Below are 25,944 nucleotides of genomic sequence, written 5' to 3' on the forward strand. Positions count from 1 at the left end.
ATTAAAACTGTCCATTACATCTCAAACATTTTTGGGTTTGGAAGACAATCTATATGGTCACTCAGATTATAATATGTTGGGGAATTTAAATATGTATATATCACTTATACATAATTATAAATATATGTATATATTTAACCAATACTGTGGTATCTTGAAAGATAACCAGAGTTTATATGTTTTATTTTTAAGCAGTTGGGATTTTAGGATTCCTGGACCACTAGGATTTTAAAGGAAAGATGTTAGTGGAGAGGTTAAGTGCATAGACCCTGGAGTCAGCCTGCTTAGTCTGAGTCCTGGGTCCATCGCTGTATAACCTGAGAAATGCCCTTGGCCTCAGTCATTACTAAGCTCTCTCCAGGGCTGCTATGGGTGCCTGACACACAGGAAGCACCATAGAGACATTCCCTGAGTTTATTCTATCAGGTAGATTTGCCGATGCTCTTGCATTTGGGGAGTATAATGATCAGAGTACACAAAGACTGACATTTTGGTATATACAGAGACAATGTGATCAGGTCCTTAAATCATCTTTTATATTTTTCAAAAGACGCCCAGACCAAAGTTAATTGGAAAGAAATACCATCCTCAGGAATGTGAAATGCTGCCCAATGCTCTAAAACTGAGGCTAGAGCAAGAGAACTTTCAATAGTAGACAGAGTGTGGCAGAGCGCTGCAAACTCCCTCACTGCGACAGAAGATGAGGCAGAACATCTGACCCATCATTGTTCTGACCTGAGAAGGTTTTCACTGGAATGTTTGCCTGAGGAACCTGCCCAGCAGGGTCTGTGGGACCACAGTTAGTACTATACAAAAAAACTATACATCTATACAAAAAGACCATCACTATCTAAAATGATATTTATGGATATATGTTCTTAGTTGTTTAAATAAACTTGGTAAAAATAATCTCTATTCCACTCAAACTGCAGCATATGCAATCACAGCATTCTGACTGTGTGTGCAAGCTCCCAGCCTGTCCCTGCCATAACAGGACTGTGACCCCTGCATGCAGGAAGGTGCCCAGGGTGGCAGAACCAGCATTGCCGTAGAGTAGATACCTGAAGGGCCCTCAGCCTGCATGGACTGAAGAGTAAGAGGGGATTCCTCTCTTCACAAATTGTCAACAGGGAGAATTCCCCTAACCAAAGGTGGCTTCTTGTTCCTGCTTTGCTCCTAAACTTGCTGCTTGAAGAGCTACAATGATCCTTGATTCTGAAAAGTGTTCTCGCCCATGATCAGGTATTATTGTGTTTTTAAATAAGTTTCTGGGTGAGTTTTCTTTAACTTCCACTGGTGGGTCAAAGCTGAATTCTGTGTGCTGGGAAACTCTGAGTACCCAGCTTGAAGCCCTGGCACAAGTCAACTGATCTTACCCCTTTTAAGCCTAAGTCTCCTAATTAAATAGAGAGATGATACCCACTCAATTTCTCTCACAGGATTCCAGCACACATGCTTTTGTTAGGTTTCCAATATGAGCAGAAGGGAGGAAGAGGAAAGAACTATTATACATACTGTCTATTATACATTTAGAATTTTTCTATATGTTGCTGCTTTCAATTCTTGCATCAACATTGTAGGGCAGGTATTAGTGTGTCTGGCTGGCTCTCTCTCTCTTTTTTTAAACACAGGACTGAAGGTTCTGATTAAATCACTTGCCAAAAAACTCACATAGCCAGTATAAAGCCGAGTAGAGTTTTTAACTCAAGTCTTTTCATCTCGAACACCCACATTTACCTCATGTACCTCTTACCCCAAATCATATAAAGAAGCGATTTAAAATCACAAACATATATCAATTCTTCGATACAACAAAAAAACCCAAATCATGACAACTACCTCAAGAAACACCATTTCATGCCTCAAGGAGAGCTGCCAATCCAGTTAGAAAACATTAAAATAAGGTTAAGAAACCTTTCGCCATTAACTAAAAGATATGTTATTATTCTTTATCAAATGTGCTTTCCCAGTCCTTTGATACTTCAGTAGCCCTCTAAGAAAAACCAGCTCGGGTGGAATGCAACCAATTTAAACCAGAAGAAGTAAACCACTGCCTAAGTGTCATGAAGTTGCCCAATTATGTTCACTGTGTTGTTTGCTTTCTGAGTTAATAAGACGATTTTGACGAACTTCATCCACAGAGCAGAAAAAGATGGTTATAATCTGGCTCACTTCTTCTCAAGGGCAGTCAGTAGACCTCCTGGTATGAACATAGCTGTTGCACATTACTCAAATTACATCTGGGCTGCAGCAAACATTCTCATGAACAATTATCAGATGAACTTGAAAATTCTTCTGAGACTCTTACCCTGCTATTCAATTCCACTCTACAGAGATTCTGACACTACGCTGGGAGTTATAGACGTTTCATCATCCACCCTCTGCCGTCAATGGAGCTCAGGGACTTCTGCCAAAACCCCATTTCCACCCCGACTTGCTACAACCACAGGAAGTCATTAGTGGCCGCTCTCAGAGCACTTACTGGAGAAGCTTTGGATAAAGAGGACCCGCCTTAAGTGGAAGAGCTAATGGACCTCCAAAGTGATGGAGCAAAGCACTGACAGGGATGTCCTGTAATTTTATACAGTATATCATAGGGATATCGTTACATCGTGCCCAATCAAGTCTCTTAAACATGGAAACTTTGATTTCAAAACCTACTGAAGCAGAACTAGACACAGTGATTAACAGCAGTTCCTGGTAGGGCTCTTCTCCCCTTTCGAATGCTCCCCACCTTCCACTCACCAACTCCTACGAGCATTTTACCCAGCTAGCTGCACAGTCCATCAGCCGCTTTATGGAAGTACTGCCTCAGGCAGTGGTTGCTATTGGACTGTTTGCCTGTTTTTCCAGCAGTTCCATATTTCAAGTGATCCAAGCATCTTCAAATGAACTGCCTGATAGATTTCCAAAATGATCACCACAGGTCATATTCAGCTCAAATGCTATCCTTTCCAAAGTTTTGAAAATCCATTTTTGCAGCAAGGCTGGTACAACATTTAATGAACTTCAATTCAGAAGAGATACATCCTTTTCACTTAATTTGGCCTGAAAACACACTTGGCCCATTTAAATGCCTAGCAATCTTTTCAGTTACAACTGGCTACCTCTTTCAACTCTAGTGAAATATGCTACAAATAGCACGATTCCCAAAGTTCTTAAAATTTCTAGAAATGGCATAAAAATAAATATAGTAAAGAATATCCTGCTTTTATTCAGGATATTTTGATTCAAGGAGTTTCTAGTGATTTGCTTTCCTTCCCTACCCAGCTTCATTTCTGTAGGATGTACCTTCCTATTACTCAATCCATTTTTTTTGTTTCAAAACACATGAATTCAGCATGGAAAATCATTATTATAAAGAGCATAAATGATTTTTTAATAAAAGGAACAGGCACATTCTAATGGGCTTGATAGTGTTTAATCTGGAATGGCTTAATTGCAAGTCCTCTTATCAGCCTAATAATAGTGAATTATAATGACCTTGATTTAACGGAGACAGGGACGCTATCTTTCTCAATGGAAAGATGAGAAGCAGGGGTCAAGCGTCTTAACCAGATGTTACATAAATGAAATACATGTACAATGTAGTGATCTTGGAAAACTCATAAGGTTCAAAGAAGACAATAGCTGTAAATCCGATTAGCCTTTTTATTCAGCTTTTTCTCAGAACTGGATTGCTATCATATGTTCAACTTTACAATTTTATATTCTGATTTTTCTACATAATATGATATAATGAGCATTTTCACATCCTTAAAATTTTGAAAATTCCAGTTACGTTGAATTCATCCAAGATGTAGATATATTCTAATTTATATAGACATCTAAATTCAGGTATTCTTCGTTCGTTTGTTTTGCTGTTACAAATCCTGTGGTAAACATCCTTAAAAATAAATCTACATATACATCTCTGTAGGCTGAATTCTTAGAAAGAATTCAAAGATGTTGAAACATCACCTACAGAAGATGTTTAACAAAATACGCTCCCTCAAGTAGTGAATAAGACAGTGTTTTTTACTGCACCCTCACGAAACTATCTGCTTTTTAAAATCATTACATATGATAGGCAAACAAAAAAAGTTAATTTGCATTTTTTTGTGAGGCTGAGTATTTTTCATGCTTACGGGTTACTTGGATTCCTTTTCAAGGGAAGAGGATGTTCCTCTCTTTTGCCCATTTTCCTATTGAGATTTAATTTTAGTGTTACTCTTATTGATCTATATGACTTCTTCAGAATATCAATTCTTTGCCATATTTGTTGTACAGTTTACTGACACTTTATCTGTCTTTCGATTTTGTTTCTGATTTATGATATTCAGATCAAAAAAGCAATGTTGTGTCAAGGCTGTTAATTTTTCCTTTCATTGCTTTTTGCTCAAAAGGTCCTTTCAATTGCTGATGTAAAGAAACATGTTATTTACTGCTTCCCCTAATACTTTATTTGTTACATTAACTCTTAAATTCATTAAGAACAACTTTTGGTATATAGGGAAGAGGTAAAACTCCAACTTTGTTTTACCTAACAGTCAACCAAGTTTATCAAACAACCAGACTCTCATTTTCCCCGATTTACGAATCTCTCCTTATTCTACACTAAGTTCCACAACATACCAGGTTCTATGTTTCCTAATCAGTCAACCAATAATCAATGATTATATTGTAAATTTAGCAACACCAAGTTTGTCTATTTGTTATTCTTTAAAATCTATCCAGTTATTTTTATGATCTTGGTATTCCTCTTAAATTTTCATCAGCTTGCTCTATAATTTCTATTCTCACCATAAACAGTCTTTTGAAACATCTGAAAATGCACTAAAGAGTGAGAAAATAACAACAGAAACCATGAAACCTCCCTCCCTTATCCCAAGATTTGCACTTTTAACATTTTGGGGCATACACTCTCAGGATCTCTATCAGGGACGATCTAGGTAGCTTTGTTACTATTCTTCCTCGGCAAGGAAACATAAGCATTTCAGCATGATCGATTTTTCACAACATGGAAAAGATATCTTGATCCAATTCACAATTGGATTGCAATTTATTTTTAAAATACTATAAATATATATATATAATCTTAACTTCTCTCAGATTTGAATGTTTAATCTTTGGAGACATGTAAAAAGCAAACTATTTAATGAGCTAAATTCAGGTACACCCCTTAATATTGCTGCTCTGATCTATTAACTTGTGGTTTATTTAACTTGCAACAGAATCCAGTTAGTAATGCATCAGAAGGATAGCCCTGGTAGCATGCCAATCACACGAAAGTCATTTCCCTTGTTTTCCTGATTTCCTGGAGATGAAGTATTTCACTTACTCCAAGTGCATTACGAAGCGCAGTGCCATTTAATTCCTAAGTTCATATCTGTATGTATTTATTCAACAGTATCTTTGTGATAGGAGATGTTCAATAAACATTTGTCGAATGGAGGAGAATAAATGAAACATACTATTTAAATAGAGTACTGTATAAAATGGCACATTATTAATAACTACACTGGAATTCTTACAAGTGGCTGATGCAAGAACAAATGGTAAGCCTTTTATTCACAGCAAAGCCTGGGAGATGAATAGCTGACACACGCAATGTGTGATTTCTTCGTATGCACTAGTAGGAGATTTATATGCACTTATTAACCTACTGGAGTTCCAGTTCTGTCTAGGCTGGTCTTTTGTCATGATTAGCTATGTTGTGACTCTATGTTAAATAAATAAAAGGTTGTCTGTGCTGAAATATGCATGAACTATGAAGACAGGCCCAAATTATTATACATGTACATCATTCCAGCCAAAACATAGATATATCTCTGCTTGTCTATGTTAAAAAAAAAATCAGACATGTACATATGTGCAAAAGAAAAGAATTATCTTTCTGGACCTGAGATCTACTGTCATAGACTGGATTGTGTCTCCCAAATAACCAATGTTGAAGTGCTAACCTCCAGTACCTCAGAATGTGACCATATTTAGAGAAAGAGTCTTTAGAGATGCAATCAAGTTAAAACAGGGTCATTAGGGTGGACCTTAATCCAGTAATGACAGGTGCCCTTTTAAGAAAAGGAAATTTGAATAAAGACTTGTACAGAGGAAAGAAAATGAAAAGACACAGGGAGAAGATGGCCACCCTCAAGCCAAGGAGAGAGGCCTGAAAGGGATCCTTGCCTCGTGGCCCTCAGAAGGAAACAACTCTGCCAACACCTTGATCTCAGACTTCTAGACTCCCAAACTGTGATCAAATATATTTCTGTTGTTTACACCACCCAATCTGCAGGGCTATGTTACAGCAGTTCTAGCAAACTAATACACCTGTGAACTTAACAGAGACTATAGTGAGGCTGTATGTTAAAAACAAATAGGAATTCTTTTGTTTTTTCAACATTCTCAGTTTTTGAAATGATGAATCAGACCTGCCTGCGTATAGTGGTGGGGCCTGAGTTGAAACTTCCCTGGGGTAAAACACCATCGCAAAAGTCACTGCTTTAGGTAAGGCTTCTGATTCATCCCTTCATCAATTATAAATTCAAACCTATTTGACGGCACTGCCCACTTCCACATATGACGCCACTAGACTGACAAAAGTAACATTAACACATAGCTGATCACCAATAAGAGCATGGATGCACTTCGTGCTTTGAAATGGTACCTCATTCTTGGCTTTTCCCTTGAGGTCTTCAAGTCACCTGCGTGCTTTCTACCTGTGTGCTTTCTACCTGTGTCTGCATTGATCTAACAAACATAACAAGAACAGAGAAATGTGGGGGAGGAACCATTCCCACTGCCCTTGATCCCCAACTCAGGTTTTCAGAGGACAGAAATGGGTGGTGACTTTTGTAAATGAAGTCAATGTAACGGCACTGCCCAAGTCACATGAAAGCCACCATGTCAAGGGTGATGCAAGGCGACGGGATACACAGTGGCTCTCGCGGAGATCGGCCACTATCTGATCAGCTCTTCCAAACCTGTGTCACTGTCCACTGTGAGCTGAAGCTAGCCTGTGGAGCCAGGCAGGATTTGCTGACACATTCTAAGTTCATAACTATAAGGCACATTTCTCTGTGCCATCTTAATAAAACAACATGGAATAAAGTTTTACAATAGCAAGAGCGAGAGAAGAAAGTCATAATTTTCCATGCTTCATGATTCGGAATAATTAATTTAATAACTGTGTCATATGAGAAGAGTAAATAAAGAGAAGGAAAGGGGTGTAGATATATATGATCACTGAAGCATATACAATTGCAAGGAAAAACAAATTACCAGGGTAGCGCTGGAAATAAAAGCTTGGTGGGAAATATTTTTTAGATGCTAATTTGATTCTTCTATGGAGCCTTAAAGCTACAGTGTCTACAAGACCACTATTTACCTCCACTTGTTTTTATTTTTAGCAGTTATCTAACCTTTTGTTTCTAAAAACCCATTAAACACCTTCTTGATCTCCACTGGGAATTTTCCCTGTTCTCTACCTAGACTATAACAGGACTATGATTTCATTTACAACACCTTGCCGGAGAGTATTTCATCATCAGAGGTGTTTAAAAAAAAAAAAAAAGGACTGAAATTAATAAACGAGGGCAGAATCGAGATAAGATGCAGTTTCCTTTGGACACAGTTACAGTCTCTGGGGTTTGGTTCACAGTAAACATTGAGACTCTAGATCTTAGCTGAGCAGTTTCCTTGCCACGCCACAACCTGTAGGTCTGCAGGAAGAGATTATTTCTGAGTATATGTGCCTAAATCCCACACCAAAAATACAGGCTTCTAAAGTGAGTAAATAATTATTTCTATTAAGTCGTTACATATAAAAGTAAACCTTCCTTTACTTAATCAGGTGAAACATCTTGTCTAATTTAATTCAGTTTTCCTTCCTCAAATACTAAAGATACCAGCCTTGTTCCTTCCCACATTAAAACTATTGATTCTGCTATTCAAACACTGGACTACATGTATCACATTGCATATTCCTGGAGCTCAGCACCCCCTTCCACCTCCAGGCCTCTCTGAGGACCTGCCCTCAGTGCCAGTCGCCGCAGTGACTTACCGACAGTGTTTATGGGACCCAGTCAAGGTTTCAATCACAAAGCACTCGCCATCATTGAGACAGTAGGCAAGGTCCTTGTCTCGGCAGGGTTTGAAGTGCTCAGACCGCTCCGTGGAATATGTCGTCGTATCTGTTGAGAAACACAGAGAAAGGCTGTCAGAAGTTCATTCTGACACCACCAGCTCCTGTCATTGGGCTGGACCTGTGCACTGAGACCTTCTTATGGCTACTGACTCCAGCCAGACAGGATGGAACCTTCACTGTACTGAAAAAACACAACTGGATATGACCATTTTATAGACTGAATGTTTGCGTCCCCCCAGAATTCATAGATTGAAACCTAACCCCCAATGTGATGGTATTAGGAGGTGGGGCCTTTGGGTCATGAGTGGGATTAATACCCTTATAAAAGAGACCCTAGAGAGCTCCCTCGCCCATTCTAGTCATATGAAGACACAGCAAGAAAATAGCCCTCTATGAACTAGGAAGTCCTAACCAGACACTGAATCCACAGGCACCTTGATCTTAGGCTTCCCGGCACCCAGAACTGTGAGAAATAAATTTCTGTTGTTTTTAAGCCACCCAGTCCATGGTATTCTGTTATAGCAGCTAGGACTAAGACAACTACTGGATCCAACTGTCTTATTTCTCCACAAGATTTTAACAATTGGAATCACTCTAGGCAGGTCCCATTAGAGGACACATTACCAGTAAAAGTTGAATGACCCTACAGTCAAATATCGCAACTTTCATTAATTGCAGTGTTAAGCAACATGTTGTATTAAAGGATTGAAACAACATTCTCTTCCCGTAACTGTTGTCAAACGTCATTAAATATCTGATCAACGTACATATACTGTAACTCTTCTATGGAAACCAATGTCAGTTTCTGTGTGTGTGTGTGTTTTTATCTTTTTTAAGTTATGGCTGTTAATTCGCTAATAGCTAAGCCAACTGTTCTTTCATTTTTTCCTTTTATTATGTAATTAAAATGCAAATGTTCCAAATGCTGAAACAGAATCTCAAATGTGAGGAATGATTCTGGTAAATATTTAACACGACTAAATTACTGTCATTTTTTAGCATTCTCTTAAACATGTGTTTTTTAAATCATAATCACTTTTTTTAAATTAAGTTATATATCCATATCAGCTTCCTAAATATGAAACTAATAATAAGCATATACGCTCTACTAGATGAAAAATCTGTTATAACATGTAGACATTCTTCTTTCAGAGTTTTAAGCAACTAAAATATTAGCACCAATTTCATTGCACTATTCAAGAAACATATATTTAAAAAGCCAAAGATGGATACATGATTCAGCATGTAAGCTCTTTTTATTTCCTTTACATGGATATAGATTAATAATAATGTTCCACAGCATGGGCCACTGTACCAGTTTACTAAATGGAGGTCACAATGAGGCTCTTCCTACCCACCATCCGAATGGAGGGGAGAGTTATTATCCGGAAAGAAAATTCACTCATGTTCTCCCCAAACCTAGAAAGCCTCAATGGGCCCCTTTCCCATAGGAAGAACTCCAAATTCCTAAGTAGAGCTAAGAAAAACATAGACCAGGTAGAATTTTGCCTGTCTAGCCTCATCTTGCATCCTAAAACACACAACTTCATTTCCAACTATCATCCTATTTCCCCAATACCAGGAACCATCATACTGATCCTTCTTCCTGGACCATCTTTTTCTTTGCTGGATAACATCCAGCAATTCTTCAGAGCTTATGTCATCTTCCCCTTGTGTCCTCCAGAACCTTTTATTACTTGTATCACTGTATTCAATGCTGCAAGTAACCATTTGTTTACACCTTTATCTGTTTTAGTCTGTAAGTTCCTTGAGGTCAGAGGTTGAGCCTTAATCAGAATTGGTGCTCAGTAAAAATGTCTGCAATAAATCTGATAACTCAAGGTGGGGGGGGAAGCAGGGGGTGGGGGTGGGATGAACTGGGAGACCGGGATTGACATATATACACTAATATGTATAAAACAGATAACTAATAAGAACCTGCTGTAGAGCACAGGGAACTCCACTGTACAGCAGAAACTAACACAACATTGTAAAACAACTATGCCCCAATTAAAATAAAATATGATAACTCTAACATCACTAAAGTTTAAACACCATTGATGAAAGATATGATCATTAAAGATATCATTATAATCATCTAAAAGTTAATGTATATCTTACAATAAAAAGTTAGACATAACTTTCACATTAATGTTATCATTTTAGTATAGTCATTTTAATATTGATAAATATTGCAAAATAATCACATTGCCTTCAGATTCACACAGACCCTACTCATATGCTATTCATATACTGTGAGCATTGAAAAATCCACTTCTAATCTTCTCTTTCTTGATCATACAATGGGAACTCATTTTTTCTACTTCAAAATATTTGCCTGTTAATACTTTGGCATGAAATAAAGGCTCTGCAAAACAGACACATTTTTTGTTTGTTTGTTTGTTTTCCAGAAGATCTCCTCTACAGGGAAGATTTGTTATTCAAGACAGTATGTGATAAATAGTTACACAGACTCAATCTCTCTTTCTATGGGAAATATTTAAAATTCAAGAGCCCTGAGCCAAAAATTCAATATGAACCACCACACAGTTGACTACTACTCTGACCTCTGAAGTATATTAATTCATGATCAGTTAAGTTTTCCTTTAGTTTCTTATTATCCATTTATTGATATTCACTGATCATTCCTCTAAAAACAGCTTTTCATTAACATAAACTACAGCATAAAAAGGGACATCCTTATTTTATAATCAGTGGTTTTAACAAGCTGCAGACTCCAAGAGCAATACAATGGCAAAGCAATCAGAATCAATTAGTTTCCATCTGACAACTGTCTCTGGTGGTTACCGCCCTATTCTACCAACCACTTTCTCCATCGCTTTACCATCCATCAGCACAATACACAGGATCAGAACCAAGTAAAACGCCTCTGCAAAGGCCCAAGGTGGCGGAGTACAGAGATGTCAAGTCTAACACGCCCTCACGTTTTCTATTTCCATAGCTTAGAGAATCCCAAAATTGATTTAAGATACACATCCTTACCGCTCACAATGACTTGACTAAATTCTAAGAGAACATCCTTATTAAATATTTTAAGTAACTTGATTTAGTACACAACAGAATATTAGTCTTGATTCTTCGATAAATAAAATGCAGTTATTAATAAATTTGAAATCTTAAGAATTTACCCATGCATTTCACTATATAGTACCCATATAGCACTACCCACCTAAAATCACAGAGGTGTTGGGAAAGGTAAATAAAATTCACCATGAGGTGAAATTTTACACTTGTAAGGCATCATGCCAAATATGTAAGTGGAAATATAGAAAAATTCCTTAATGAAATCACTAGGCTGCTATACTAACCCTAAGACCACCTACACACTTTTGTAAGGTAAATCGTAAGTATACGGTGTCTAAGTCACTGTTAGCCTTTCTATTACTTACAACCAAACACAGTCCTAAGAGATGGTAATAATTTTGGATAACAGCCTCCAATATTTATAGATCTGCTTATAAGTATATGTATGTATACATTTAATGTTTAACATATACAATATATTGCAAACATATAAAATAGAGCATAAGTAAAAATGAGATAAAAATAAATAAGGTATAATCCTGATTTTCTTTCTGTGCCCTAAGGTGACACAGTATGGCCTACTATATCCAGTTGAGTGCTTTGTTCTGAAGGGGAAACATGGGACATTTGTGAGAACGAGATAACAGATAAGACCTAACTCCAAACTATAAAACTTATGGCCCTAAATATCCTTGGGGTACCTTAACAATCAGACATAGAACTCTCATCTATAAACTTATCCAACATATTCAGAACCCAGTGTTTATGTTTTAAAACTGCATCACTTTTAAGACAGTCTAATACACTAAGGTGGCTACGGTATATGGTACTCTTTTGTCATGGTTTTAAAATTCAAGGAGCACCTTCTGTTTCTAGGAATGATATCTGGTAAATAAAATCGTTATAGAGCTCCCTGCTCTCTTCAAAAAATTACATCGATAAAGGTCCAAGTAAGTAAACTAGAAGGGGCCAAATATTCCCATGAATTCTCATTTGTTTTCCAAGGCTCTCCCTTACTCCACAGTACCTCCTTATCAGGCATCACTCTCCCACCACATCAGCTCATGAACCTCCCATCTTACTGGACCATGAGCTTGTGGGGGTGGAGCAGGTCTTCAACATCGCTGATCCAGTCTTACAGACAGTCTGACACAGAGGTGCACACAATAGATGTTTACAGAAGAACGATCTTTTTATAACATGAGTGTTTTTCTAAATGTTCTGTATAGTCAAGTGTGCACATTTTATCATCATAAAAGAAAAACTCTATATGAATAAATGTTTATAAGTTAGGCCATGAGATGAGTTCCAAAAGCAATTTTAGGTAAAGTGCTTAGAATTTTATAAGAAGAGCAGAAAATCAACACAAAATGGAGGCAAAGGGAGGAGAAAAAAACAATAATTAGGGAAAATATTCAGAAAGAGATGGCATGAAGGATAAAGGAATGTTAGGCTTAAGATGAACAGAGATAGCGCTTAGGATAGGGATTCCAAGCACCATGAGCAAAGTTCAAGGTCTCAGGACAAGGAAGTGCAGTTGCTGGCTTGAGGAATAGTGCCCATTCACTTGGGACCACAAAGGCTGTGCAATTATCCAGACCGCTCATCTGGCACTTGTTATATGTAGTTTAATGTGTTTTCTTATATTTTTATGGGTTTTGGTCTCTCCCCAGGGAGGTCAGGGAGAGAGCTTTGCTTGTAAATTCTGTATTTTTTCCACATCATGTAGCATATATAGTGAGCAATCGGTACAGTCATTAAACGCACAGTGGGAACTAGTGGTGGTTAATTCATTAAAGGCAAAACGGGAAGAAAATGTAAGGCTGGAAGACAGAAATCCCTGCAGATTTTGCAATGAAAGTTAATTTATTAATGAATTAAAACAATGACTGGTTTTCCCCCTTAAGTACTGACTTGAACCTGAATGTTACTTATAGAGGTTTTCTCTGTTGCCAGCACAACACTGCACACTGTGGGAACACAGATTTTGTTGTAGGAACAAGAGTGCTAAATGGGCTATTACAGATAATAATTGCAGTAGATAATCAAAGAAAGGGAGAGCTTAATTCACGCTATAGTTATCTCTAAAGGCTTACCAAACAGTTGGTATTGGAGTTACATCTTGAATGGGCATGATTTAATTGGCAGAGGAAAATGAATTCTAGATAGGAAGAGCAGAAACACCTAAGGAAGGAAAGGTGAGGCCCAGCTTAGACCCTAAATCCATCTTCACATGCCTGACTTGCAAATGTCAGATTCATGAAGCAGTTTTTTCCTTCCCCCACTGAGTTCATGACATGACAATTCTCTAAGTTAAGAATCTGGTGATGCAAGCTTTTAGGATTAGCAAAATACCTTTACAGGCTAGAAGCTATTTAAATATGGTTGTTGAGGCAGAGTCAAGATGGCTGTGTGGGAAGATGTGGAGTTAGCATCTTCCCACAAGTAGGGCGCCTGCCAGCTGCTGGTGGGGGACTCTGACGCCGAAGGAGATGGGAGGAACCCCAAAAGGAACCGGTAGGATGTAGGGGGACTGAGGTGGGAGGAGAAGTGGAGGCCAGACAGGATCGGCACCCCTGAGGCTGGGGAGATCAGGAGAGGCAGGCAGGAGGGACTCTCCGGGAAAAGCAAGAGAGAAGCAGAGGACGATCGCCTGGCCCACTCGGGCACAGGGAGCCTGCTGAGCTCCCAAGTCGGTACCCGCCCGCCCCCCAAAGCCCCATCCATGCCGCATGGGTCCTTGGGGGCATAGGAGGGAGGCTGGGGAGATCAGGAGAGGCAGGTGACAGGAGCCCTCTGGGAGGAGTGGGAGAGGAGCAGAGGGCAACTGCCCGGCCCACTCGGGTCTGGGGAGCCTGCTGGGACCCCAGGTGAGGTCCCCTGCCCTCTGAGACGAGGAGTGAGGGGCACGCCTGGCTCCCTTCTGTCCCTTGAGCCTAAGCCTCACCCCCCCACAACCCCCAGGGCCTTTTACAACCCAGTGGGTCCTGAGCATTGGCCCTGCCCACAGCCCAACCGTCGCCCTTACTTAGGCCCTGCCCCCCAAAGCAAAGGCCTTTCTCCCCGCCCCCCTTTTTCTTCTTTTCCCGCCTCTTTTTTACTATTGTGGTACTGATGTACCTTCCAGATGTTGATTCATCTATATTTTTGTTTTTATATTCTTTCTAACATATCTGTTAGTTTCCTAGTCTAATTTTTTTTTACCTTACTGTTCTTTTTTTTTTTTTTGCTGCCCCACGCAGCTTGCAGGATCTTGGTTCTTGAGCCCAGTGTCCAGCTAAAGTCCCTGGGGTGGGAGCTCTGAGGCCAAACCACTGGACTAACAGGAAACCTCAGACCCCAAGGAATATTCACTGGACTGAGGTTTCACGGAGGTCCTCATCTCAGCACCAAGACCCAGCCCTACCCAATAGCTTACAAACTCCAGTGTTGGAAGCCTAAGGCCAAACAACCAGTAAGACAGGAACACAATCCCACTCATTAAAAAAAAAAAAAATTGAGACAGCAAAAAAATATGTCACAGATGAAGGAGCAAGGTAAAAATCTACAAGACCAAATAAAGGAAGAGAAAATAGGCAATCTACCTGAAAAAGAATTCAGAGGAATGATAGTAAAGATGATCCATAATTTCAAAACTAGAAAGGAAGCACGGATTCAGAAAATACAAGAGATGTTTAACAAAGATCTAGAAGAACTAAAGAACAAACAGAGATGAACAACACAATAACTGAAATGAAAGATACACTAAAAGGAATCAATAACAGAATAACTGAGGCAGAAGTATGAATAAGTGAGCTGGAAAATGGTGGAAATAACTGCCTAGGAGCAGAATAAAGAATGAAAAAAAACTGAAGACGATCTCAGAGACTACTGGGACACAACACTAAATGCAGCAACATTCGAATTATAGGGGACCCAGAAGAAGAAGAGAAAAAGAAAGGGTCTGAAAAATATTTGAAGAGATTATAGTTGAAAACATCCCTAACATGAGAAAGGAAACAGTCACCCAAGTCCAGGAAGCAGAAAGAGTCCCATACAGGATAAACCCTAGGAAAAACCAAGACACATATTAATCAAACTAACAAAAATTAAATTCAAAGAAAAAATATTAAAAGCAGCAAGGGAAAAAAAATATAACATACAAAGGAATACCCATAAGGTTATCAGCTGATTTTTCAATGGAAACTGCAGGCCAGAAGGGACTGGCAGGATATACTTAAAGTGATGAAAGATAAAAACCTACAATCAAGATTACTCTACACAGCAAGGATCTCATTCAGATTCCATGGAGAAGTCAAAAGCTTTTCAGACAAACAAAAGTTAAGAGAATTCAGCACCACCAAACCAGCTTTACAACAAATGCTAAAGAAACTTCTCTAAATGCGAAACACAAGAGAAGAAGACCCACAATAAAAACCCCAAAACAATTAAGAAAATGGGAATAGGAACATAAATATCAATAATAATCTTCAATGAAAATGGATTAAATGCCCCAACCAAAAGACACAGACTGGCTGAATGGATACAAAATCAAGACCCGTATGTATGCTGGCTACAAGAGACCCACTTCAGACCAAGGGACACATACAGACTGAAAGTGAAGTGATGGAAAAAGATATTCCATGCAAATGGAAATCAAAAGAAAGCTGGAGTAGCAATACTCATATCAGATAAAAGAGACTTTAAAATAAAGACTGTTACAAGAAATAAGAAGGGACACTACATAATGATCAAAGGATCAATCCAAGAAGAAGATATAACAATTATAAATGTTTATGCACCCAACATAGGAGCACCTCAATACATAAGGCAAATGCTAACAACAATGAAAGGTGAAATCAACAGTAACACAATAATAGTAGGGAACTTTAACACCCCACTCACACCAATGGACAGGTCATCCAAACAGAAAATAAATAAGGAAACACAAGCTTTAAATGACACAACAGACCAGATAAATCTAATTGATATTTATAGAACATTCCACCCGAAAGTGGCAGAATACACTTTCTTCTCAAGTGCACATGGAACATTCTCCAGGATAGATCATATCTTGGGTCACAAGTCAAGCCTCAGAAAATTTAAGAAAATTGAAATCATATCAAGCATCTTTTCTGACCACAACACTCTGAGACTGTAAATCAATTACAGGAAAAAAACCCCACAAATACATGGAGGCTAAACAGTGTGCTACGAAACAACCAAGAGATCACTGAAGAAATCAAAGAGGAAATCAAAAAATACATAGAAACAAATGACAACGAAAATACGACAACCCAAAACGTATGGGATGCAGCCAAAGCAGTTCTAAGAAGGAAGTTAACAGCAACTCAATCTCACCTCAAGAAACAAGAAAAATCTCAAATAAACAATCTAACCCTACACTTAAAACAAATAGGGAAAGAGGAAGAAAACCCAAAGTCAGTAGAAGGAAAGAAATCATAAAGATCAGAGCAGAAATAAAAGAAATAGAAATGAAGAAAACGATAGCAAACATCAATACAAGTAAAAGCTGGTTCTCTAAGAGAAACAAAATTGATAAACACTTAGCCAGACTCAACAAGAAAAAAGGGAGAGGATGCAAATCAATAAAATTAGAAATTAAAAAGGAGAAATCACAACTGACACTGCAGAAATACAAAGGATTATAAGAGACTACTACAAACAACTATATGCCAATAAAATGGACAACCACAAAGATATGGACAAATTCTTGGAAAGGTATAATTTTCCAAGACGGAACCAGGAAGAATTAGAAAATATAAACAGACCTATCACAAATAATGAAATTGAAACCATAATTAAAAATCTTCCAACGAACAAAAGTCCAGGCCCAGACGGCTTCACAGGTGAATTCTATCACACATTTAGAGGAGAGCTAACACGGATACTTCTCAAACTCTTCCAAAATATTGCAGAGGGAGAAACACTCCCAAGTTCATTCTATGAAGCCACCATCACCCTGATACCAAAACCAGAAAAAAACATCATAAAAAAAGAAAATTATAGACAGATATCACTGATGAACATAGATGCAAAAATCCTAAATAAAATACTAGCAAACAGAATCCAACAGTACATTAAAAGGATCAGACCCCATGATCAAGTGGGATTCATCCTAGTGATGCAAGGATACTTCAATATATGCAAATCAATGTGATACACCACATTAACAAATTAAGGGAAAAAAACATATGATCATCTGAATAGATGCAGAAAAAGCTTCTGACAAGATTCAACCCCCATTTATGATAAAAAAAAAAAAAAAACTCTCCAGAAAATGGGCATAGAGGGAACTTACCTCAACATAATAAAGGCCATATGTGAAAAACCCACAGCAAGCATCATAACAATGGTGAAAAACTGAAAGCATTTGCACTAAGATCAGGAACAAGACAAGGATGTCCACTCTCACCACTATTATTCAACATAGTTTTGGAAGTCCTAGCCACGGCAATCAGAGAAGAAAATAAATAAAAGGGAATACAAATTGGAAAAGAAGTAAAACTGTCACTGCTTGCCAATGACATGATACTATACTTAGAAAATCCTAAAGATGCAACCAGAAAACTGCTAGAACTAATCAATGAATTTGGTAAGGTTGCAGGATACAAAATTAATGCACAGAAATCTCTTGCATTCCTATACACCAACAACGAAAAATCAGGAAGAGAAATTAAGGAAACAGTCCCATTTACCACTGCAACAAAAAGAATAAAATTTCTAAGAATAAAGCTGCATAAGAAGGTGAAAAGACTTGTACTCAGAAAACTATAAAACACTGATGAAAAAATCAAAGATGACATAAACAGGTGGAGAAATATACCATGTTCTTGGATTGGAAAATCAATATTGTGAAAAATGATTATACTACCCAAAGCAATCTACAGATTCAATGAAATCCCTATCAAACTACCAATGACATTCTTCACAGAATTAGAACAAAAAGTCTTACAATTTGTATGGAAACACAAAAAAACCCGAATAGCCAAAGCTATCTTGAGAAAGAAAAATGGAGTTGGAGAAACCAGGTCCCCCAACTTCAAACTGTACCACAAAGCTACAGTAACCAAGACAATATGGTACTAGCACAAAAACAGAAATACAGGTCAATGGTACAGGACAGAATACCCAGAGATAAACCCACACACATATGGGCATCTAATTTACAAAAAAGGAGGCAAGAACATACAACGGAGAAAAGACAGCCTCTTCAATAAGTGGTGCTGAGAAAACTGGACAGCTACATGTAAAAGAATGAAATTAGAACACCACATTAACATCATACACAAAAATAAACTCCAAATGGATTAAAGACTTACTTTAAATTATTTAGATAAATAATTTAATAAAGACACTATAAAACTCTTAGAGGAAAACATAGGAAAAACACTCTTTGACATAACCACAGAACAATCTTTTTTGACCCACTGCCTTGAGTAACGAAAATATAAACAACAATAAACAACTGGGACTTAATTAAACTTCAAAGCTTTTGCACAGCAAAGGAAACCACAAACAAGATGAAAAGACAATCCTCAGAATGGGAGAAAATATTTGCAAATGAAACAACAAAGGATTAATCTCCAAAATATACAAACAGCTCATGGAGCTCAATATCAAAAAAACAAATAATTCAGGTTAAAAAATGGGTGGAAAACCTAAATAGACATTTCACCAAGGAAGACATACAGATGGCCAAGAGGCACGTGAAAAGATGCTCAACATCACTAATTATTGAGAAATGCCAATCAAAACTACAATGTCGTATCACCTCACACACGTCAGAATAGCCATTATCAAAAAATCTAGAAACAGGGCTTCCCTGGTGGCACAGTGGTTGGGAGTCCGCCTGCCGATGCAGGGGACACGGGTTCGTGCCCCGGTCCGGGAAGATCCCACATGCCACGGAGCGGCTGGGCCCGTGAGCCATGGCCGCTGAGCCTGCACGTCTGGAGCCTGTGCTCTGCAACGGGAGAGGCCACAGCAGTGAGAGGCACACGTACCACACAAAAAAAAAAAAAAAAAAAAAACTAGGAACAATAAATGCTGGAAAGGGTGTGGTGAAAACGGAACCCTCCTGCACTGTTGGTGGGAATGTAAATTGATACAACCACTATGGAAAACAGTATGGAGGTTCACTTAAAAAACTAAAAACAGAACTACCATATGACCCAGCAATCCCACTACTGGGCATATACCCTAAGAAAACCATAATTCAAAGAGAGACATGCTCCACAATGTTCATTGCAGCTCTATTTACAATAGCGAGGACATGGAAGCAACCTAAGTGTCCATCGACAGATGAACGGATAAAGAAGATGTAGCACATATATACAATGGAATATTACTCAGCCATAAAAAGAAATGAAATTGAGTTATTTGCAGTGAGGTGGATGGACCCAGAGTCTGTCATACAGAGTGAAGTACGTCAGAAAGAGAAAAATACCGTACGCTAATGCATATATATGGAATCTAAAAAAAAAAAATGGTACTGATGAACCTAGTTGCAGGGCAGAAATCAAACAGGTAGACATAGAGAATGGACTTGAGGACATGGGGTGGGAGGGCGAAGTGAGAGTAGCCTCGACATATGTAACTGCCATATGTAAACTAGATAGCTAGTGGGAAGCAGCTGCATAGCACAGGGAGATCAGCTCGGTGCTTTGCAGTGACCTAGAGGGGTAGGATAGGGAGGGTGGGAGGGAGGCTCAAGAGGGAGGGGATATGGGGGCATATGTATGCATATGGCTGATTTGCTTTGTTGTGCAACAGAAACTAACACAGTACTGTGAAGCAATTATACCCCAATAAAAAAAATTCTAAAAAAATAATAAATTTGTGTTAAGCTAATAAATTTGTGTTGTTTTAAGCAAACAAATAAATAAATAATGTTGTCGACTCCAGCAGGGTCTTCCCTGGGTGGAGTGCTGTGTAAATGAAACCTGCTTCCATACCTTAAAATCCCCTATAGAATATGCCATTTATCAGGCACCCAGGAAGGTACACTGACATAAGACTGAGTTATAAAATATTTAATGGTGAAGGAAAATTGCAAGAAGAATGCAGTGGTGTTTGAAAGGGAAAAACCATTTCTCAGCTGGCAAAAAGCAGAGATAGCTTTCTCCCCGCTGTCAAAGATCAGACAATTGTTCACTTTGCTGGTGTGGGAGAAACAGGGAGTGTTGGGCAAGGAATTTAAAAGTTCAATTGAGTCATGGGACTGCTGTGAGAAATGACAGTTCCTGAGGTATCCCAGAGCCATCAATTCTTGCAGCAAATGTAGAAAGGACCCTTACCAAACTTGTGTGACATACCTGGGCCACCTTGCGGTTTGAAATCTTTTTTTTTTTTTAATTATTTTATTTATTTATTTATTTTTGGCTGTGTTGGGTCTTTGTTGCTGTGTGTGGGCTCTCTCTAGTTTTGGCGAGCGCGGGCTACTCTTTGTTGCGGTGCACAGGCTTCTCATTGCGGTGGCTTCTCTTGTTGCAGAGCACGGGCTCTAGGCTCACTGGCTTCAGTAGCTGTGGCACGCAGACTCAGTAGTTGTGTCTCGCGGGCTCTAGAGCGCAGGCTCAGTAGTTGTGGCCCACAGGCTTAGTTGCTCCGCGGCATGTGGGATCTTCCCGGACCAGGGCTCAAACCCGTGTCTCCTGCATTGGCAGGCGGATTCTTAACCACTGCACCACCAGGGAAGCCCCCGGTTTGAAATCTTGCTTTTAAAAACTGCACCAGCTTAAGTAAACCTGCATGGGACATAGCTTGTTCAATGGAAGTGCACTTATTGGGGAACTGCAGAGTTATCCTAAAGCTGAATATATTTCCTTCTGCCTGCACACATACACATACCTATATAAACTGCTTTCAGTGACAACAGTTAAAATACCAGCTGCTGTCACTGGAACACCATCTCTGCTCCCCACATCACTCTACTGAAATGGTCCGGTCTATGTCACTAGCAATCTCTAAATCTAATGGATGTTGAAATGTTCCTTTTTTTTTTTTTTTTTTTTGCAATACGCGGGCCTCTCACTGTTGTGGCCTCTCCCATTGCGGAGCACAGGCTCCGGACGCGCAGGCTCAGTGGCCACGGCTCATGGGCCCAGCTGCTCCGCGGCATGTGGGATCTTCCCGGACCGGGGCACGAACCCGTCTCCCCTGCATCGGCAGGCGGACTCTCAACCACTGCGCCACCAGGGAAGCCCTGAAATTTTTCTTTTTTCTCATCTTGTTTGAACTCTCAGAAGCATCTAATACTCTTAGTCAATCCCATCTTCATAAGAAACCTTTCACTGGCTCCCACTGTCACAAAACGATGACTTTCCCCTTTCTTTTTGGTTTTTGTCACCTGTCCCATCTAATTTCTATTTAAAAGCTAGATTACTTAAGGACCAGTTTTTAAATAACTCCTAACATATACTCAGTAGGGCTCTAAGCATTTTCCTTTAGCTACTTTTTGGTTTTCAAATAACACTATGAATTTATGCTACTATTTACTATCCTTACTTTACAAATAGAGGAAATTTATTCTTAGAGATTTATGTCATTGGCCGTAGGTCACATGGCTCTGAGTTGGCAGCTTCTGGACTCGAACCAACGCCAAGTCTGACTTGTTCCACTAGACCGCTTCCCGTAGACCTTTTTTTTTTTTCCACTTTTACTTATTCCCTAGGCTAGTGCTCCTACAGGTGTGGTCCTCAGACCAGCAGTATCAGCATTATCTAGGAGTACATGAGCAATGATAATTCATGAGCACCACCCCAGATCCGCTGCATCAGAAACTCTGGAGGCGAGTGGAGGGACGAGGCTTTCACAAGCTCTCCAGGTAATTCTCAGACACGCTGAACTCAGAACCAGCTGCCTCGGGTGAGCCTGTCTGCTATCATCTACATGCCAATAACTCTCAAAGTTACACCTGAGCTCAATCTGCCTCCCTCTCTCTTCCTGATGGTTATGCCAAAGGCACCTAAAAATTAACTTGTAGGAAACTCTTGCTCTTCCTCCACAAACCTATTCTTCCTTTAGGATTCTCAAGCGCAGCAAATGTCACACTACTGATTCCCTTGTGCAGGCCAGAAGCCCAAGAAGCCATCCTTCTCCCCTCCACATGAATCACGAGATATCAGTGGGTGACTCTACTTCCTACGTATCTCTGGAATCTACCACTTCTTTCCATCTTAACTCACCTGGAATACTCACTACAGGCCTGCCTACATGCGTGCTCGCCAGGCTAAAATGAATTATCCACATGACAATCAGTTTGCACAGTGTGTACACAACACATAATGATGGTTCATTTCCTTTTGGAAAATTATTTAGTGGCTATCCCTGCCTCTTATGAAGAAAATCAAAATCCTTCCCAGCCCCTGCCTCTGTCCTCATCTCATACATAACACCTGTCCCACCCCACCCCCCATTTTCAGTGCATTGGCTACAGTTGTTCAAACGGCCCATTCCACATCCCCTAAAGCCTTTGCACATGCTCCTCTCTGAAGAGGGGCGCCCTGAACCCCACACACTCTCACAGTCATCTACAGATTTCATCCCGAGCACATACTAGGAGATGGCGAAACATAAAGCAAAAAATAAATTCCCATTAGATAGTTATTCTCTACAAAATCCCTTGGGTTGTACCGCCAAGCACAGGGGCTCTTCTCATGGGCGCTTCCCTCGTTTAGGTCAAGGCGCTACTCCCTTCGTTTTCCTTTCTTTGTCTTTCATTCTTTCAAGCAAAGAATATCCCCACACCAACCCTGCATTAGAGACTTTTCCTTAGAAATGAGGTGTTTAAAATCCCCGTAGAGACTTAATTCCTTCTAATAAAACAGCCTGGCTGGGGAGTTTGAACTGTGAGGCGACTACCCCATAGGCTGAGTTGACCTTTAAGAAAAAGCAGGGGCCCGTTACTGTGAATGCGTAGCTTAAAACTCCAGGGCATGAGAGGACTCTAAGAGGACAGAAACAGCAGCCACTACTCACACTGGTCCGAAGACGGCGATTCTTAGACACTTGGCAGAGCGGCGCTGTGTCTGTCCGGTTCCAAACAGAGTCACAGAGTAGCTTGGTGGAAGAGCACGTTTGCTCATTTGGAAACATCTCCGTCTGGCTGCCAGCAGGACCATTGCCTGCTTTTTCAGATGTTCCTTTACTTACATGGCAGCATCAGCATGGACAGAGAAATTCCAGTACCGTCAGCCCAAGAAAGAACATGACTCTGTAGGGGACTCGCCACTTTTGGCTTCCAAAAAGGAGAGCATCGAGGTTATATCGGAGAGGCCTCTGGAGCTCCTCGAGCACAGAACCTCAGCTAACTGACTTCTGGTCGGAGCCTCTCTTCCAAGTCAGGTGCAGCAGGGAATTTAAATGAGACGCCAATTTAGACCTTAATTAGCCAGCCCTCCTTCCCATACCAGGCTCCTCCCTAAACAACCCTCTAATTGGTTTTTGATTTTCCATGTACCAATGCTTTTCAAATTGGGATATGTTCATTCTCTGTGATATCTTTATTGCCCTGAAGCACCTTTATGTGACATACACTGGGTGAGACACCCTTGCATGTGTAGCAAGAGCCTGCCGTCTGCCCTCTCTATGCTCCAGGGAGAGTTTTCTGCAGTCAACAGGTGACACGCCCACCTTGATAGCACGCCCCAGCTGCCTGAAATTCCCTCGTGTCATTGTACGAAATTAACAAACACTTCTCAATCCTGCAATTCACCACACAAGCCAAACTCAAAAGGCTTCCTGGGACTTCACTTTCCCGTGCTCTTCTCACGTTTCTTGGGCTCCAGTAACACTGGAACAGATCAGGCCTTCTATGACTTTGTGACTTTATATATCCTATTCCTTTGACCTATACAGTCAATAGGTCTCTGCCTGGCAAAATATTTCTCACTGTTTATAACCTCTGTGAAATGAGAGCTCCTACTGAAGCCTTCTCCAGGTCCTCAGGATACAAGTATTTGAAATTCCAATAACACTTCATTCCTCCTTCTAATACAGGGATAAGCATTCTGAATTGCAATTTAAATGTTTACATGTCTACTCTCCACCCTTTTCCCAAACCAGACTCTGAGTTCCTGTGGACCTGGCAAGGTCATCTCTGAATCCTTATAATTTATCCCAGGGCCTGACAGATAGTAGATGCTTAATGCATGCTTTCAGAGTGAATAAGTATTATAATGGTTACACGAGTGATAATCACACCAACATCACAGGCACACACATACCTTAAGCATAATAAGGTGAACACCACCTTGTAACTCCGTATCATAATAATGTTTTTGGAGCTAAATGATGAAAAACATATCTACGCCTATGTGAACGCACCTGAGGCTGATTGCTAATAATCAGGGGTTTGTTTAATGTTCATTGGTTTCAGGTGAAAACTAAACAGTCTGTTTCTTGATAAACATGTTTGTTTCCTTACGAACTTTCTCCTAGTTTCAAATTTCTTGCCTGTCAAGTAGGCACAGAGGTGATATTTAAAATATTTAATAAGCAGTATGGAAATGACAAGTCTAATCAGAATAAATCAGTTCATAGCTAGAGCAGGGTCCTGGAGGTAACCTAGTGGGGCCAGATCTTAACTCTATGGTCTCTGGATTAATTCTGAGGAAGTTTAGGAGCCCTGGTGCAGGACATCCTGGATGTCATGGAGAGAATTTATTCAGGGGGATGTGAGCACTGGCTATTTACCAACCAGAATAAAATCACTGCAGTACTTTAACAGTCAATATACCCAGTGAAGTACCCTGCTATACATCAGACCTTCTCGTAGTCTAAACTTGTCTTTAGCTCTTTTAGTTGTAACAGCTGAAACGGACAATCTTAGGATAATACAGAACTTGGAGGTCAACATGTGATAATAATGCTTGGAATAAACCTATTAATCAGATATAAATATTTTGCAGAAGAGAAACTGAACCACAGGGGGACCATGCAATATGCTTAGGATTTCACAGCTAATAAATAGAAAGGCAGAAATAAAACCCAGAGAAGCCCAGCTCCACAGTGAATGTCCTTCAGCCCTCTGCAGCTCCACCTGTTCCGAGTCCCAGACTCTTTCAAGGTATGTATAGTCAAGTCTCTCCTTGCCAAATGCTGTTAGTCACTTTATTATGAGTCAATGCAAGAGCAATTAGGAAGCGATATCTTTCGGGAATCCATTCATCTTCTCACCCATCCACCCCACACCCATTGTTTGAGCACATACTGAAACTGTCAGATAGCTACTGGGAGAAGGTAGGTGGGTACAAAAACTAAAATAAAGACAGTGCTTGACACTGGGGGTTTCTTTTACTCTCACATTTCCTTTTCATGCTATTATGGCTTTGAAATCATGTCTAAACATTGACATGATTCTCCAAATTCCTTCATAGAAATGAACATCACTCACTTTACTTAGTTAAAAGCTTCTTTTCCCCCCTAATAGCCCTAGATCTTATTTGGATCCTCTTCGTTAGTGTTCAGAAATCCAAGCACTTCCTCCTCTGTATGGGTCATGAAGAAGGCATGGGCACCACAGCTACATGGGCACTGCAGGCCTAGGTTGAATCCCTGCTTATGCATTTGCTATGTCGTGTCACGGCAGAAGCAGAAAAAAAAACGTAAGAGTTCAAAGAGAGGGCAGCAGTGGCTTGATGCTCCACATCCCCTTCCGTGTAAGAAGGGCTTGGAGAGTGGCTTCAGGTGGGAACTAGACTTACCGTAATGCTGCCTTCGCATAGGAAACACGTTGTTACTTCTACTGTGCGCTTAATTGGGATCCTTCC

General features: G+C 39.8%; 1 protein-coding gene across 10 annotated transcripts in view; it reads right to left on the reverse strand.

Annotated features, from left to right (window-relative positions):
- The window catches only part of NRG3 (neuregulin 3), a 1,064,106-nt gene that overhangs the window by 573,770 nt on the left and 464,392 nt on the right, over positions 1-25,944 (reverse strand). For all 10 annotated transcript variants that reach the window (XM_060285922.1, XM_060285923.1, XM_060285921.1 and 7 more), the window contains exon 2: positions 8,042-8,171. In XM_060285922.1, the coding sequence (XP_060141905.1) occupies positions 8,042-8,171 (130 nt within the window). The remainder of the gene's footprint in view (positions 1-8,041; positions 8,172-25,944) is intronic.

The sequence above is a fragment of the Globicephala melas genome, chromosome 16 (assembly GCF_963455315.2).
Source record: "Globicephala melas chromosome 16, mGloMel1.2, whole genome shotgun sequence".
Lineage (NCBI taxonomy): Eukaryota > Metazoa > Chordata > Mammalia > Artiodactyla > Delphinidae > Globicephala > Globicephala melas.